This window comes from Bubalus kerabau, chromosome 3, assembly GCF_029407905.1.
Source record: "Bubalus kerabau isolate K-KA32 ecotype Philippines breed swamp buffalo chromosome 3, PCC_UOA_SB_1v2, whole genome shotgun sequence".
NCBI classification, from domain to species: domain Eukaryota; kingdom Metazoa; phylum Chordata; class Mammalia; order Artiodactyla; family Bovidae; genus Bubalus; species Bubalus kerabau.
In genome coordinates this window covers 90,474,218-90,492,479 of record NC_073626.1, presented here as the reverse complement: position 1 = coordinate 90,492,479, position 18,262 = coordinate 90,474,218, and the positions used below count along the sequence as shown (strand labels likewise).

General features: G+C 34.3%; 1 protein-coding gene across 6 annotated transcripts in view; it reads right to left on the bottom strand.

Annotated features, from left to right (window-relative positions):
* The window catches only part of BAZ2B (bromodomain adjacent to zinc finger domain 2B), a 420,528-nt gene that overhangs the window by 193,502 nt on the left and 208,764 nt on the right, over positions 1-18,262 (bottom strand). The window contains exons 1-2 of one of the 6 annotated variants that reach the window (XM_055572448.1): positions 11,645-12,983; positions 10,687-10,784 (exon numbers count right to left, since the gene is read on the bottom strand). The exons of 3 other annotated variants lie outside the window; for them this stretch is intronic. In XM_055572448.1, the coding sequence (XP_055428423.1) occupies positions 10,687-10,717 (31 nt within the window). In that variant the 5' untranslated portion in view covers positions 10,718-10,784; positions 11,645-12,983. Of the gene's footprint in view, positions 1-10,686; positions 10,785-11,644; positions 12,984-18,262 lie in introns of those variants that run through there. 2 more of the 6 variants (XM_055572454.1, XM_055572449.1) reach the window with 2 other exon arrangements.

Sequence of the window (18,262 nt, the reverse complement as noted above, 5' to 3'; positions counted from 1 at the left end):
TCATGATCATCGAGTCGGTGATGTCATCCAACCATCTCATCCTCTGCAGTCCCCTTCTTCTCTCTCCTTCAATCCTTCCAGCATCAGGGTATTTTCCACCTAGTCAGTTCTTTGCATCAGGTGGCCAAAGTACTGGAGTTTCAGCTTCAGCATCATTCCTTCCAATAAATATTCAGGACTGATTTCCTTTAGGATTGACTGGTTTGATTTCCTTGCAGACCAGGGGACTCTCAAGAGTCTTCTCCAATGCTACAGCTCAAAAGCATCAATTTTTCAGCACTCAGCTTTCTTTATAGTCCAACTCTCATATCCATACATAACTACTGGAAAAACCATAGCTTTGCCTAGATGGGCCTTTGTCGGCAAAGTAATGTCTCTGCTTTTTAATATGCTATCTAGGTTGGTCATAGCTTTTCTTCCAAGGAGCAAGCGTCTTTAAACTTCCTGGCTGCAGTCACCATCTGCAGTGATTTTGGAGCCCCAAAAAATTAAGTCTCTTACTGTTTCCACTGTTTCCCCATCTATTTGCCATGAAGTGATGGGACCGGATGCCATGATCTTAGTTTTCTCAATGTTGAATTTTAAGCCAACTTTTCCACTCTCCTCTTTCACTTTAATCAAGAGACTATTTCTTCTTCACTTTCTGCCATAAGGGTGGTGTCATATGCATATCTGAGGTTACTGATATTTCTCCTGGCAATCTTGATTCCAGCTTGTGCTTCATCCAGCCCATCATTTCGCATGATGTACTCTGCATATAAATTAAATAAGCAGGGTGACAATATACAGCCTTGACGTACTCCTTTCCCCATTTGGAACCAGTCTGTTGTTCCATGTCCAGTTCTAACTGTTGCTTCTTGACCTGCATCTCAAGAGGCAGGTCAGGTTGTCTGGTATTTCCGTCTCTTTCAGAATTTTCCACATTTTGTTGTGATCGACACAAAGGGTTTGCATAGTCAATGAAGCAGTCCCTTGCTTTTTCGATGATCCAGCAGATGTTGGCAATTTGATCTCTGGTTCCTCTGCCGTTTCTAAATCCAGATTGAACATCTGGAATCTCACAGTTTACGTACTGTTGAGGCCTGAGTTGGAGAATTTTGAGCACTACTTTGCTAGCATGTGAGATGAGTGCAATTGTGTGGCAGTTTGAACATTCTTTGGCATTGCCTTTCTTTGGGACTGAAATGAAAACTGAACTTATCCAGTCCTGTGATCACTGCTAAGTTTTCCAAATTTGCTGGCACATTGAGTGCAGCACTTTCACAGCATCATCTTTTAGGATTTGACATAGCTCAACTGGAATTCCATCACCTCCACTAGCTTTATTTGTAGTGATGCTTTCTAAAGCCCATTTGACTTCACATTCCAGGATGTCTGGCACAAGGTGAGTGATCACACCATCATGGTTATCTGGGTCATGAAGATCTTTTTTGTATAGTTCTTCTGTGTATTCTTGCCACCTCTTCTTAATATTTCTGCTTCTGTTAGGTCCATACCATTGCTGTCCTTTATTGTGCCCATCTTTACATGAAATGTTCCCTTGGTATCTCTCATTTTCTTGAAGAGATCTCTAGTCTTTCTCATTCTATTGTTTTCCTCTATTTCTTTGCATTGATCGCTGACGAAGGCTTTCTTATCTCTCCTTGCTACTCTTTAGAACTGTACATTCAAATGGGTATATTTTTCCTATTTCCTTTGCCTTGCACTTCTCGTCTTTTCTCAGCTATGTGTAAGGCCTCCTTGGATAACCATTTTGCCTTTTTGCATTTCTTTTTCTTGGGGATGGTTTTGATCCCTGTCTCCTGTATAATGTCATGAACCTCCATCCATAGTTCATCAGGCACTCTATCAGATCTAATCCATTGAATCTATTTGTCACTTCCATTGTGTATTTGTAAGGGATTTGATTTAGTTCATACCTCAATGGTCTAGTAGTTCTCCCTACTTTCTTCAATTTAATTCTGCATTTGGCAATAAGGAGTTCATGATCTGAGCCACAGTTAGCTCCCGGTCTTGTTTTTGCTGACTGTACACAGCTTCTCCATCTTTGGCCGCAAAGAGTGTAATCAGTCTGATTTCGGTATTGACCATCTGGTGATGTCCATGTGTAGACTCTTCTCTTGTGTTGTTGGAAGAGGGTGTTTGCTATGAGTGCATTCTCTTGGCAAAACTCTAAGTAGCATACATTTGGAATACCTTCCAGTTAGATATAATTAAGGGTGATTTTACTTTATAATGCAAAAAAGGGCAACTAAAAAATAAGTATCTTAAAATTGGGCAGAAATAAACTAAATTGCACTAATTACTCAAAGGAATAGCTGTACCTATCTACTTATAGCAGATGTCTTCGGATTGAGAAATAGAAATATGGTGACCATGTTTTTAAAATATTATAACAATGTTGGGATAACATACAACTGCAAGGTTTAATTATTTTATTAAATTCACTTTATGGGTTAGGTCTTTATATAAAACATACACATTTTCTCATGCATAACACATGGCTTTCTTTTTGTCCTTCTTCCTTTTTAAAAAAGTATATGGTATTTGCTGAAGACAATATTCATTCAGCCTAACTTTTTACATAGTGTATATCTACAGTATAATAAAAGAAAAACTAATGCTTGATAAGGCAATTGCTGTGGAAAACAGTTTGCCAATTGTTCAAAAAGCTAAACATAAAATTTACCACATGAACTAGCAATTCTTCTCCAAGGCACATATATACCAAAAAAGAAAAAATTCAAAGAGACTTAAAAATCAAAAGATGAACAGACAACATATATATGATATGTGTATTATATATATAATACTAAATAGTTATTTACATAAATAATGAGACTGAGTATTAGAGAGCAATGGAGTCCTGACACATGCTATAACATGTACAGACCTTGAAAATATTATAGTGAGTGAAAAAACCCGTGACACAATAGGAAAAATATGTGATTTCACCTATATGAAGTACCTATAATAGGCAAATCATCAAGAGAGAAAGTAGATTGAACTTTACCAGGGGGAGTGAGTAGGGGGAAATGGAGAGTTAGTGTTCAACAGTTACACAGTTTCTGTTTAGAGCTATGAAAAAGTGTTAAAAATAGACAGTGGTGATGTTTGCACAACATTTTGAATGTAATTAATGACAACAAATTATAGACATAAAAGGGATTAAAATTGCAACTTTATGGTATCTTTTTTACCACCACTTAAAAAAGTAATAATATAATTTACTCAAAACTAATGGATTAGACACATTACATGGGTGAACTGCACAGTGTATAAACTATATCACAATAAAAATGTTTTCACAATTAATGTTTGAAGTCCTTCTTCAATGTCTGAAGCTTAGGGCCCTTTTCCTTAAAGGCGCCTTCTCTGGTCATTCTATCATCGTCTCTAATTACCAACTCATAGTATATTTTATTTGTTTATATCACTCATTTAGCAATTAATTTCATCCTGCTTTTTAAAACAATCTCTGGTGTTTTAAAATTTATTACACATTTAATATTTGATTATGCTGTTTACAAAACAAGAGTAGTTGCTCAAATTATCAAGACTCCTATTTAATGCCTGTACTTTATTTTCCTCAGTGAGATTAGGAGTAGCTGAAATTGTCAAATCGGAACCCAAAATCCCCCTGTTATCTTCAAATCATCAAAAAAATCTCAATTTTACACTTGCACATATACATTATGCAAGAATTTCAATAACAATTGTTAAGAGGAAAGCATTCCAGGGAAAATATAATCCAAATATTCATTCTCTGAGCATTACAATTAATCAAGGATGTAATAGCCTTAGTTTTATAACTACTAAAAATAGGAAGCAGGATACTTTTAATTTATTTATTTTAATTGGAGGCTAATTACTTTAGGAAAAGGAGTATGTCAAGGCTGTATATTGTCACCCTGTTTATTTAACTTATATGCAGAGTACATCATGAGAAATGCTGGGCTGGAAGAAGCACAAGCTGGAATCAAGATTGCCAGGAGAAATATCAATAACCTCAGATATGCAGATGACACCACCCGTATGGCAGAAAGTGAAGAGGACCTAAAAAGCCTCTTGATAAAGGTGAAAGAGGAGAGTGAAAATGTTGGCTTAAAGCTCAACATTCAGAAAATGAAGATCATGGTATCCGGTCCCATCACTTCATGGCAAATAGATGGGGAAACAGTGGAAACAGTGTCAGACTTTATTTTTCTGGGCTCCAAAATCACTGCAGATGGGGACTGCAGCCATGAAATTAAAAGACGCTTACTCCTTGGAAGGAAAGTTATGACCAACCTAGATAGCATGTTCAAAAGCAGAGACATTACTTTGCCAACAAAGGTTCGTCTAGTCAAGGCTATGGTTTTTTTGTTTTTTTGTTTTTTTTTAGGGAATATTTTATTTTATTTTTAATTTTATTTTATTTTTAAACTTTACACAACAAAGGCTATGGTTTTTTCCTGTGGTCATGTATGGATGTGAGAGTTGGACTGTGAAGAAGGCTGAGCTCCAAAGAATTTATGCTTTTGAACTGTGGTGTTGGAGAAGACTCTTGAGAGTCCCTTGGACTGCAAGGAGATTCAACCAGTCCATTCTGAAGGAGATCAGCCCTGGGATTTCTTTGGAAGGAATGATGCTAAAGCTGAAACTCCAGTACTTTGGCCACCTCATGTGAAGAGTTGACTCTTTGGAAAAGACTCTGATGCTGGGAGGGATTGGGGGCAAGAGGAGAAAGGGACGACAGAGGATGAGATGGCTGGATGGCATCACTGACTCGATGGACCTGAGTCTGAGTGAACTCCGGGAGTTGGTGATGGACAGGGAGGCCTGGCGTGCTGCGATTCATGGGGTCGCAGAGTCGGACATGACTGAGCGACTGATCTGATCTGATCTGAATTACTTTATAATACTGTGGTGGTTTTTGACATACATTCACATGAATCAGCCATGGGTGTACATGTGTTCCCCATCCTGAACTCCCCTCCCACCTCCCTCCCCATCACATCCCTCAGGGTCATCCCAGTGCACCAGCCCTGAGTACCCTGTCTCATGCATCGAACCTGGAGTGGGGATCTATTTCACATATGATAATATACATGTTTCAATGCTATTCTCTCAAATCATCCCGCCCTTGCCTTCTCCCACAGAGTCCAAAAGTCTGTTCTTTACACCTGTGTCTCTTTTGCTGTCTCGCATTTAGGGTCATTGTTACCATCTTTCTAAATTCCATATATATGTGTTAATACACTGTATCAGTGTTTTTCTTTCTGACTTCCTTCGCTCTGTGTAATAGGCTCCAGTTTCATCAACCTCATTGGAACTGATTCAAATGCATTATTTTTAATAGCTGAGTAATATTCCATTGTGTATATGTACCACAGCTTTCTTATCCATTCATCTGCTGATGGACATCTAGGTTGCTTCCACGTCCTGGCTATTGTAAACAGTGCTGTGATGAACTTTGGGGTACACGTGTCTCTTTCAATTCTGGTTTCCTTGGTGTGTATGCCCAGCAGTGGGATTGCTGGGTCATATGGCAGTTCTATTTCCAGTTTTTTTAAGGAATCTCCACGCGGTTCAGCATAGTGGCTGTACCACTTTGCATTCCCACCAACAGTGTAAGAGGGTTGCTTTTTCTTTGCACCCTCTCCAGCATTTATTGTTTGTTGACTTTTTGATAGCCATTCTGACCGGCGTGAGATGGTACCTCATTGTGGTTTTGATTTGCATTTTTCTGATAATGAGTGATGCTGAGCATATTTTCATGTGTTTGCTAGCCACCTGTATGTCTTCTTTGGAGAAATGTCTGCTTAGTTCTTTGGCCCATTTTTTATTGGGTCATTTATTTTTCTGGAATTGAGCTGCAGGAGCTGCTTGTATATTTTTGAGATTAATTCTTTGTCAGTTGCTTCATTTGCTATTATTTTCTTCCATTCTGAAGGCTGTCTTTTCACCTTGCTTATAGTTTCCTTCGTTGTGCAAAGGCTTTTAAGTTTAATTAGGGCCCATTTGTTTATTTTTGCTTTTATTTCCATTACTCTGGGAGGTGGGTCATAGAGGATCAGCAGGATACTTTTAACAGAATATTCTATTTCTATTTGACCAATCATTTTTCTTTTTCCCCAAATAAATTAAAGATACTATCCAAAACAAAAAATAAGATTAAAAAGGTGAGGAATATACATCTAACATCTATACAAATACATTTATGTCTAAGTAGAAATGTACAGGATATATATATATTTAGTCTTGAACAGAAGTAAATAAAATATGAAATTATACAGATAACTTAGTAATAACAAAAAAGGTGTTTGGGGGCCAACCAAAATTTTGTTTACTTAAAAATCTCATTTAATGAATACAGTGATCTTCAGTTCAGTTCAGTCGCTCAGTCATGTCCAACTCTTTGTGACCCCATGAACCGCAGCACACCAGGCCTCCCTGTCCATCACCAACTCCTGGAGTCCACCCAAAGCCATGTCCATTGAGTCGGTGATGCCAGAATTTGAGGTATAATGACGAAAGAGAAGGAAGACTTTAGAGAGAGGAATAGGAAGAATGAATATATATGGTACTCCTTTGGAAAGTAGCATAAAACCTGGAGAAATACATAGCACACTTAGAATAAAATTACATATTTACAGAACATAAATACAAAGGCTAGGTGAATTTTCTACCTATGTCCTTAGTATATGTTTAAAGTGACCTTTGAGACTTACAGGCTATTTTAATCCACAGCAGGGTTTTCTTTTCTTAATTGGTACCTTTTAAAAATATGTACATGTTTGCTAAAATGTTTCTTTCCTGTAGCATATCTGAATGATTTGCTCTTAAGTATGTCTTTAAAAATGAATTGTAAATGTAAACAGTGTTAGCTCACATAAATTTAAGAAATAGCCTGTATTTTGATCTAAAGGCAAAAGGTTTACATTTTTAAATTATGGTATCATTACCTTAAGTGAATCTGTTTCAATGAACAATTATATTTCTATTCACTTTCAAAGTAGAACTGATGTTCACTTTTACAGTGAAAATACTCATTGGCATGTCAGAGAATATTGCTTTTCCAGTCAGAAATAACAGCTATTTATCAAATTCAATTCCCCAGAAAAGTCAATAAAGAGAAGGAAACAAAGATGGTTTCCATCAGACAAAATACATAAGTTAAAACTCATTCTTCATTAATCATAGTCCTCATATCCTTACTCCAATACCCAATAGCTCCAATACTTTGGCCACCTGATGTGAAAAGCTGACTCATTAGAAAAGACCCTGAAACTGGAAAAGATTGCAGGCAGGAGGAGAAGGGGATGACAGAGGATGAGATAGTTGGATGGCATCACCGACTCAATGGATGTGAGTTTGAGCAAACTCTGGGAGATAGTGAAGGACAGTGAAGCCCGCCCGGCACTCTGCAGTCCATGGTGCTGCAAAGAGTCGGACACAACTGAACAACACGACAACGTACCCTTAATCTCTGAGGTTTTATAATTTACAAATGATCATACAGGCTTGGGATTCCCAAGGTCACAGCATACTAGGAAGAGGGATAAAGATGATGATGATGATAGCAGCTGTAAATTTCTAAGCACATATTAAGCACTGGGAATATGGGCTAGGAATGGAGACAGTATCTGTAATAGCATACTGAAAGCTGTATAAGAATTCAAAAAAGACCAACAACTGATTTGACTTCATGACCAAGAATCTACAAACCCTATGTCTCAAGGGTATCATTATGCTACAATACAGAATAGTTCATGCTTTCAAGACAACTCCTTGAGACCTTAATCAAATGTTTAAAAATTTGCAAAGTAAGGATACCTTTTTTTTAATTTTATTTTATTTTTAAACTTTACATAATTGTATTAGTTTTGCCAAATATCTATTTTTAACTTAAAAATAAGAAGCATGGGAAATATAATCTAAAGACCTACATTTGAATCCAGATGCATCACCTAATATTAATGTGTCAATCTCCTTCAGACTCAGTTTCTCCAAATGTAAAATGGAAATACAATTTACCTTACAGCACAATGGTGAGAATCAATATATGTAAAAGCACCCAGTGCAACTCCTGAATATAGCAGCTACCGAAATATTCTGAAAACTTAACTACTTAGAATAATTTTGCTAAGACAAACAATTTTGTTACTTTTAAATGTTACTACTCTTTAGATGTTTAGATGTTGTTCCAGTTTGTAAATATGTAAAGTAGAAAAAGCCAAAATTCATTTAAGTGTATAAAGAATGCTCTCATGTTCATCATAAATCACCATCAATTCATTCTTTAGCCTCAGTTTAGATGATAACTCCTCAGGAAAATCCACAATCTCCACTGGCATGTATCTATTAAACACAGAATATCTACCATGTCTAAAACCAAACTCCTGGTCTTCCACTACATCACAAACTTGCTCCTTATGAAAACAATCCCCATCTCACAATTGATGGCAACACCATCCTTCTAGCGGCTCAGCAAAAAATCTTGGAAGTCATCTTGTCTTCTCTTTTCCTCATACCCCACAAACAATCCATCAAATAACCTTCTCGGTGTACCTTAAAAGCATCCAGAATTTAACTACTACCAGCCTTATCTAAGCCACTACTTTCAATCAGATTACTCTAAAAGCCTTCTAGCTGGTGGTCAGTGCCTCCCTATAGTCCATTCTCAACATAGCAACTGGAGTGATCCTTTAAAAATATAAGCCAGATTTACTGAAAGCCCTGCAATGGCTCTTTAAAGTGCCTATGGCGCTCTGTAAAGCCCCAATTATCTCTGTCATATCCGCCTACTCTGGTTTCTAGCTCACTCTACTTCAGTCACACTTGGCTTTGTTCATTACTCTGAACACACCAGGCATGCTTTTGCCTTGAGCCCTCTACTTGGAAGGCTCTTAAGATATCTGCATAATTAACTTCCTTGATCTTTGCTCAAAAATCAACCTACCCATCACACCACAGCATTCTTACTCTTTCTCTTACCTACTTTTTCTTTCCTCCATAACACTTGTCACGTTCAAACATGCTATATACTTATTTATTATGCTTACTGTTGATTCCACCTCCAATACACGTTCCCCAAGAGCACAGACCTTTGCAAGTTTTATTTATGTTTATATCCCTAGAACAGCACCCCAAAATATATATTAAATATATAAATAAAAGGAAACATTAGATATTTCTTTATGTCACCTTTAGTATCTTGAATTTATCCCTATTATATCAGTTATCACACTGTATTGTAATAGCCTGTTATATTTTTGCCCCTTCAAATCAACTAAACTGTAAGTTTCTTGAAACTAGGGATTTATTTTGCTTTCCATTACTATCAGAGAATTTCCTTATAGTGCTTGACAGTAAGGATTCTAACATTTGATAAACTGATGAAAAAACTTGTCTAAATCAAAGTCTTTAGCACCTTTATTATGTGCGAAATATAAACCCAATGCTTAAAGGCATGACACTGAAGACTGAGTTCTTTATGGATTCTGTTAGATTTTCTGGTCTTGCTTTGGCACTTATTAGCTAAAAGACATTGATGAAATCATTTAAATTCTCTAAAACTGTTTCCTTATCAGTATAAATGGGGATAATGATGGTACCTATACCTCATGCAATTTTCTTGACTGTAAAATAATTTGATAATAGAATTCAGAATACGCTTCTTCAGAATACACTGCTCTGGCATTTTGACTGTTTTGAGTTAAGGCACTTGAAAAACTAGCAAATACAGAAAAACACTCTGACCTTCCTTCTTTTTCTTAAAAGCAGGAAATCAAAGTATTATATGAAAGATGTCCTTCTTATACCAGAAGGAAAGTAACACTCTCACCATCAAGGATAAAAAGTTGAGACTGAGAGAATTCTCAACAAACAGACCTTGTTAAAATAATTCTTATCTTCCTTTAGTCTCCCCACATAGTTACTTTCCCATAACTGCCTTTCTTTGTTCAACTTAACATAAAACCAGAATATTTCACCATTTCCTTGGTCTTCATTCCTTTTGCAGACTCTCATTTCACATAAAATTTGTATTATAAATATGTATGCTTTTTCCTCCTGTTGATCTATCTTACACCAATTTAATTCTCAGGCCCAGCAAAACAGAACTCTAAGAGGGTAAAGGTAAAAGTTTGCCTTTCCTACCAAAAATTAGTCCAGTAGTTTGCACATATTAGGTGTTCAATAAGTGACATCTATTAGTTGTTATTACAAATTAAATAGATGCCCTCCTATAAGTCCTACTTCAATAACTTGACTAAGCTAGAATAGTCAATAAATATAATCTTTAGAATTTCCTTAGAATGCACCAATAACATAAATCACCAGGTTACTTAAAATATCTGTGATATGCATTTTGCAAAAGAAGGTACCTTAATTCTCTCAACAAAACTTAATTACATTATCTCAGAATATTTTAAAACTAGTTCTGAATGTTAGGTTCTATGACCATCTTCAATAGTAGCCTTCAATGTTTAACAATTTCATAGTATTTTTTATATAATCAGGATACTTAATACAAAAGTTTAAAAATAAAACATCTTACTATTTAGATGAACTATATACTTATAGGCCTATAATGTATACATACTTTCTTCCCTCTACTCTGAATAATCTCATTCCCAGAAATAAGACTTTGAGAGAAAAAGATAAATAATTAAGTGTATTTGTGACTCTTCATTAAATCACCTCTAGGTTCTCCATTTCTTATTTCAGCCATGTATCCAACAATATGTAGAATCCTCTGGTAATGTTATATCATGGATTTAGCAAAAATTACAGTTTTGCTGAAATTAAAAAGATAATTACTTGGTATTTATTTTAAAGTTTATTTTCCACTATTTTACAATAGAAATAATTTTTCTATATTTCCTTGTGTACTATTTTCCTACTATATACTCAGAGTCAGTTGTCTGTTTTATAAAATCTTATGGATAATCATTTTCTTTACAGTTTCTACTACCATAAAGGAAAAAAAAAACACATTTTACTTAGCACACATATGAACAGTAGACAAGAAAACTGAGGTAAGCAGTTTAAATAATTGTCCCAAGAACACAGATGGAGTGACTGCCAGCTTTAGGATTAAAACTAAGCAGCTCATTATTCCCCTTCTTATATTCTGAGTACTTAATATTGTTTTTACATCACAAGGATCTCATAATTAATTTTAAAATAATTTAACTTAATCATTAAAACAATTATCAATACTTCTGACAATATATTTAAATAGATTTATGAAATATATTAAGTAAAAATAAATTAGTTTATCCAAATATTCCCTAAACAAATGAATCTGACTTACTACATAAGTTGTTTTTTAAATTTTGCTTAGGGTGCCAAGAAAGTGACAGCTTAATATAATTTATCACTTCAATATCTTTTTTAAAAGCTAAATTCTTTATCCAAAATCTACAATAAGTATATGAGAAGATTGGATTTAATACCAAACAAAAATACTTTTTCATTAAAAAAAAAAAAATCCAAACTTAAAACAGTACTTTCTACTCTAATTATAAACTTCAACTTCAGGATATATTTACAACAGATATATCTACTGAAAGACAATGATAAAAAGTAAAGAAAGCACCAAATAGTATTGCATTTACAGGAGAAAAAGACATACAGTATAACATTAACAGCTTACTGTGGAGAGTGGATTTAATCAGGAAGTAGCCATTATCCTTTCGATTCAGAGCAGTGACAGCACTCCAAAACAACAAGCCGTGGTATTTTTCAGTTAAAAGGCATGAAAGAATACCTACTATTGTGTACTAGCTTTGCTGACCCCAAAGGTCACCATATGTCTTTTATCTAAAGCTATCATGAAAACATAATCCAAGCAAGCATTTACAATGCTTTATTTGTTGAAACACCTAAAATCTACCTAACACAACCTCTCTCTCTCAGTTACTCACAAAACATGGCTGTCTTATTCAGAGATTAGCAATTATTGTAATGAGATACTGTCGGAGAGGGTCAAATAGTACTTCCTGCAGTTTACACATCTTGATTTCCTGGTAAACAAACTGAAAGCAGGTGGAGCACTTAGATCACCAGTAAACGTGAAAGCGCACGTGACAAAACTAAGCCAGGTGAGGCTGATGCCTCAAATAATTTTTCTTTTCTTAATTTTAATTAGTGTCAAGACATAAAGAGTCCTATCTTCCTTTTTTAAAGGAGGGTTTATTCCTGACATGCGAAGGCACAGAGTTATAATAAGGAATCCTTGATAAACAAACCTGTTTAAGCAGGTTTTAAAAATTACTGCTTGGCAGGTAAATTTAAAAACAAGGCAATGCTAGCTAACAAGGTTTTCTCTTTAAAAAAAAAAAAAAACAAACAAACCTAGGATTAAGTGTTTAAAAACCTGCTAAATAAGGAATAAGTTTTTAAATTTCAACTCTTTCAACAAAAAAGATAAAGTTTCTGAGTTATAATTTAACACAAGCTCTTGCAAAGTAAAACTGTAATTCATGTAGCAGTCCAAGGAAAAAATCTCAATATATGAATTAAAACTTTACATAACTTGAAGCTATTTCTTGCATCACTTAAAACTCACATTTTAAAAAGAAAACAAAATCTAAAATATTATCTGTAAGTATTTAAAAATATATGTGGCGAGCCTGAAATTTGTTTCTCTGTCCTTAGTTTTTCCCCCCAAATGACTTTTTCACTGTCTGAAATTTCTAGTGTAGTTAAATGAAGACTGACTTAAATTAACTAAGGGTATAAAACAAACACAATCCATCAAAATGATAAACCAATTCACTAATTTAAGAATATGGAGAGGTTTTTTTTTTAATCTACATTTATGTTTAAAATACTTTGTTCAAACGCCCTCCATCTGTGTCCTAACTATTAACACAGTATCATTTAATTTTAATGCAAAGAGCCCTGAACAACTGTTTCACAATAATATAATCATGGTATTAAATTATATAACTTAAATCAGGTGTATATTTATTATATTTGCAAAATAAAACTTTAATGTATTGATGAATAGAAAACAAAACAAAGTGATAACAAAATCAGTGACAACAAAAAGAACACCCAAGAAGATAAAACTAAACTAATAATACAAAATATGAGAATAGGTCACATTACAAATATTTAATATGCATCATTTGAAAGGAGTACATATTTAATACTGAACAACATTAATGCTAAACAGTGCTAAACTAATACTGAACAACAAGTTGCTAACCACCATCTTTACTATGATGAAGCATGAAACAAACACCAAATTTTCAGAAAATTACAACTAAGAAGTTAAAAGTTTCAGCTGAATTTCCTGGTCCAATTAAATAATTCAAATATCCTGTTAACTACGTGGAATGTAAAACATAGCCCTATTTTCTTCATAGATAATTTGAGATATATTAATAATTCTTACTAAATAGGAGCTTTGACTATGTAATTCATATATGGAAACAAAACAAAATTTTAAATTAGAAACTTATTATTTCAACTATTTTAAAGACCCATGACTATTTTAGTTTCTCATAATGGTTTTTCCAGTGGTCATGTATGGATGTGAGAGTTGGACTATAAAGAAAACTGAGCACTGAAGAATTGATGCTTTTGAAGTGTGATGTTGGAGAAGACTCTTGAGAGTCCCTTGGACTGCAAGGAGATCCAACCAGTCCATCCTAAAGGAAATCAGTCCTGGGTATTCATTGGTAGGACTGAGGTTGAAGCTGAAACTCCAATACTTTGGCCACCTGATACGAAGAGCTGACTCATTGGAAAAGACCCTGATGCTGGGAAAGATTGAGGGCAGGAGGAGAAGGGGACAACAGAGGATGAGATGGTTCGATGGCATCACTGACTCGATGGACATGGGTTTGGGTGGACTCCGGGAGTTGGTGATGGACAGGGAGGCCTGGCGTGCTGCGATTCATGGGGTCGCAAAGAATCGGACACGACTGAGAGACTGAACTGAACTGAATGGGTCAAATTTAAAAGATAAGGAAATTAAAATACTGAAGTAAAATAAATTTGAAATTTTGTTTCATTCAACGCAGATTTTATCAAATGTCAGGAAATTTTGGTGTTAACAGTTTATAATTCAGTTGAAAGGCCAAGGACAGAAACCAGGGCAAACATGATACCCTTTGTGTTAGAAAAAGACCCGCTCCGAGCTAATGTGAGAAAAGGAAACCTTTCGCTCCTCTAGATACATTTCAACCCTACTTGTTCTTTCAGTCAGGCACTCTTTGTAGAGTACACCTGACACAAAGAGCTACACCTGGTAGCTCTGCACAGAGAAAAATCTTCAGAAAGGATGCCCTTGCCCCTGGAAGGTCTAAGAAACCACAGAGATTAGTCTTCCATGACTTAAAAAATCCACGCAAAATGAAAATGAAAGACAGGGAAGGGGACAAGAGCTCCTACTTCTACTTGCTTACATTCTACCAGCAATAAAGAAGCTTTCCATAATTATTTATATCCTGTCTATTCTAAACTAAGATGACTTAAAGACATATGATGAATAAAACAGAATGCTTTCAAAAAACAAATTAATATGAATAAAGGGAAGCAAGAAGGATGAAACACAAAGTGAAGCTAGAACACACAAATGCCTGTCATAAGGTCTTGCACAACCTTCAGATGGGGGTAGCTCAGCTCTGAGCTTCCTAGCAATCCAAGTGAAGCAGGAAATAAGATCAAATTATAAAACTCTCACTGTGTAAAAACTTCACTTTACAAATAAGCACCAAGGCTTTTCCTAGTACTTAGAATCAAGAGAAACGTCTTCATACTTTTCAGTGATGCAACACTGGACAAAACAATAATTTTCTCAAGAGCCTCTTTACAGAAATTGAACAAATTTCATATGGCACTCCTTTCAACCTTTCTTCAGGGCAAGCTAAAATCATAACACGATGAAAAGTTACCCAGAAAATGTGCCATCTTAACAGGAAAGTTTCTGCTATTTATCTAGGTAGAATCTTTAAAAAAACACTAACAATCCCCAAGATCTTTTGTTAAATTCACAGTCTGTTTTCATATTTCGAATTCATATTTCATTTTCTAAATTCAGATTTATCTGCCGGATGAGTACATAAAATGGACATGCTTGATGATGGCGGTTCTCAATCAATGAGAAGACCCTGGTAGAAAGGTCTAGACACTTAGGGATCTCTTTTTAATTTAAAGCAGTTCCTTGCTTTCTCTTTAGTGACCTTCTATGATCCTGATCAATTCAACAGCCTGGGCCGCAGTCTCTGATAATTTTTATTCCTCCTCAGTTTGGTATTTGTAACTGTGGTACAGAAATCTGACTTAGAGCTTCTAGATTCCTATTTTCTCAGTTAGTCTGCAGCAATTTATTATAGAGTATGAATCTCTGTATAATTTTACAGCATTTACTTTGTTTATTATTGATGGGGGAAGACTAAAATTAATATAAAAGCAATTTCATATTTCCCATTTTATTATACAAAATTAAACAAGTTCTGTAATGGTAGCACCTCAATATACAGTATATCTGGACTGAATACTATTAAAATTTAACAAGGATACAAAAAGCACTGGGGTAAATAAGTAGGAGCAAATATATTCCGTTACTTTTGGGTTGGTCTCTTCTCTGTCTTCCAAAGATGCCAAGGGTATGTGCTCTTACCTACCAGCTTGTTTATGCTGTTTCCCACTGCTTCCTTACTGCACTATCAGCTTAGATCGCATTACTTTCAGGACGCCCTTTCAGGACAGAGCTTAACTATCTGACCCCAGAAAACCTTCTTTCTCCACAAGATTTAGCTCTATATTACTCTCCAATTATTTTAGGGATCGCCCTTACTAGATTTTAAAATTTGTTTTCTATTACCCATTGTGAACAATAAAATGCAAATATTCTAAGTAAAAATTAACTTAGGTTGATACATTTAAAACTCCTGTACATATCTGTAACAGCTCATGCTTGTCTAACATAAAGAAGGTATTTATTAGGATTGCATCAAGTGAGCCAGACAGTCAATTTTTACTATATAGGCAATTTCTAAATGATATACAATCAACTCATATTACATCAAAACTTTGGCTTTTCTATTTTCAAGCTTGACAATGGATTCTTAGTTGTGACAACTTTTGAGAACACTACTAAAAACCAAATAGATTTTGTAAATCATTGTCAAACCTCAAAATGACTAAAATTAAATGAGCTGTGTCCAGTACAGTTTGATCCATATTTGAACTCATATACATAACTGCGTAAGAGTCATGCAGTCTCTTCCCTGATTAAATGAACTCTTCCTATGTGGAGTCACTGAAATCTGTTATTTCTGAATTTCCTATTTTATGAAAATTTAATTCTAACTATAGAAATCTAAACATATACTTTTTGATATTGGAAAAGGTAGCAGTATGTACATTTGGCAAAATATGTACAACTTACTTAGTATTTTTTTTGCGATAAGAAAACCCATCCTAACATTAAAAATATGTTAGAGAGCATATGTTAACATCATAATTAATTATCAGCTTAAATCAATCAAGATATATTCATTTAAAAAGTTATAGGATAATTTAAATGGTTACATTATTAACGGCCTCACAACTGTTTATTTCAGGGAACAAAAGTAGGAAATATATCTATATTATAAACTGAAATGCTTTGAATAAATTTGACAACAAAAGGAAGAATATAATTCGATTTTCTTTCTTTTCCTAAAGGACAAACTGAAAAGAGTAAACTGGAAAGGGTATAAAAAAAATAGGTGTGTATATATATATTTTTTTCATTTATTGTAACATAATAGATACACACAGAGCCTGTAAAAATACAATATTCATTTTGCTGCAGAAGAACAGACATTGCATAACAATGAGATTTGCTAATGAAATCAACCATCAACCTGGAATACATATGTATTAAACCAAGACCTCAGTGTCATTTTCTTTTTGCATCATTTGTTCTTGCTTTCATTTTTCTTGACCTTGTCAGTATTTCTGTCCTTTAGATTTTGGAACTTTGGTAAAGCAAAATGAAGACTATAATATTATACTGTATTGCTTTTTATTCATCACATTTAATTTTAATGTAAATTCCAAGTGTTCTGCTTCCATCAGCACTGTTAACGTATCTTTGGTGGGGAGCGGAAATCAATGGATGCTACCAGAAAACACAAAGGAGGTTTATTTCTATACAAAATTATTGAAGCAGGTCTGAAGAAAACTTTTATCATTTACATACATTCGCAATATTAGTGCTTACTTAATAAGAAATAAGAAATAAGAAAATAATAATATATTTTAAAGTCACTTTGGTAATAATGTAGTTTTTCCAGTCGTTCCTACTACTGACAATTCTTAAGTGAAATAATAGAAGATTAATATAATAACCATGTATTTAGACAAAAATTGTAACCTTCCCCCAAAAAGGTTCTGCTGTTCTAGTCTACAAAGTTAATTACCAATCTCCATTCATCAAAAATATGTAATTCTGGAATTTTCTTTAAAATTTAGAATTTAAATTTATGATTTAGTTACTAACATTTTCTATAAAAGCCCAAAAACTATGAAAATATTTTGACAGTATATGTCTTAAGAAAAGCATTAATGTCCCATTCATAGCTTTTGGAGTACAAGCTATTCAACTAAATGACTATCTCTCCTATTGTTTGTTCACTTATAGAAATTAGGTTTTCAATTCATATTTACTACAGATAAAATTAACAGCCTAACCTGTTGTGGTACATAACTGCTACTAATTCAGGACAATAATAGTTTTTAATTTAAAGCAGCACTTATACCAGCTAAAACATACTTTAGCCAAACAAAATTATTTCCATTTTAATTTTTATAATAACAATATCTAGCGTCAAACAATATCCTGCAAAATAACAAAAGTTAGTTTAAGTATAACAGTTCTACTAAAAAAGTAAACTACACATATTCCCCATTAAACTGCTGAAAGTTGCCATTGACAGTCCAATAATTCTCAAGGCTAACCATCTTAAAAATACTGAAGGATAATTTTATACAAAGAACTACATAGTCACAGAGCAATCAATAATCCACGCACAAAGTATTGCCCTAAAAAAAAAAAAATTTCTATTAAAAACGGCGAAGTATAAATCAGAATGTAGAGAAACAGTTAAATAAATGTCTATAGCAATACTGAAAATCTACTTTCACTAAGGCAAAGGATGCAATCCTAATAAAATGTGGTGCTAAGCTTTGGAAAGTTATCAAGCTCATTGCTACTCCAACTGTGGTCCACAGACCAGCAACACAGAAACCACTTGTTAGAAATAATCTC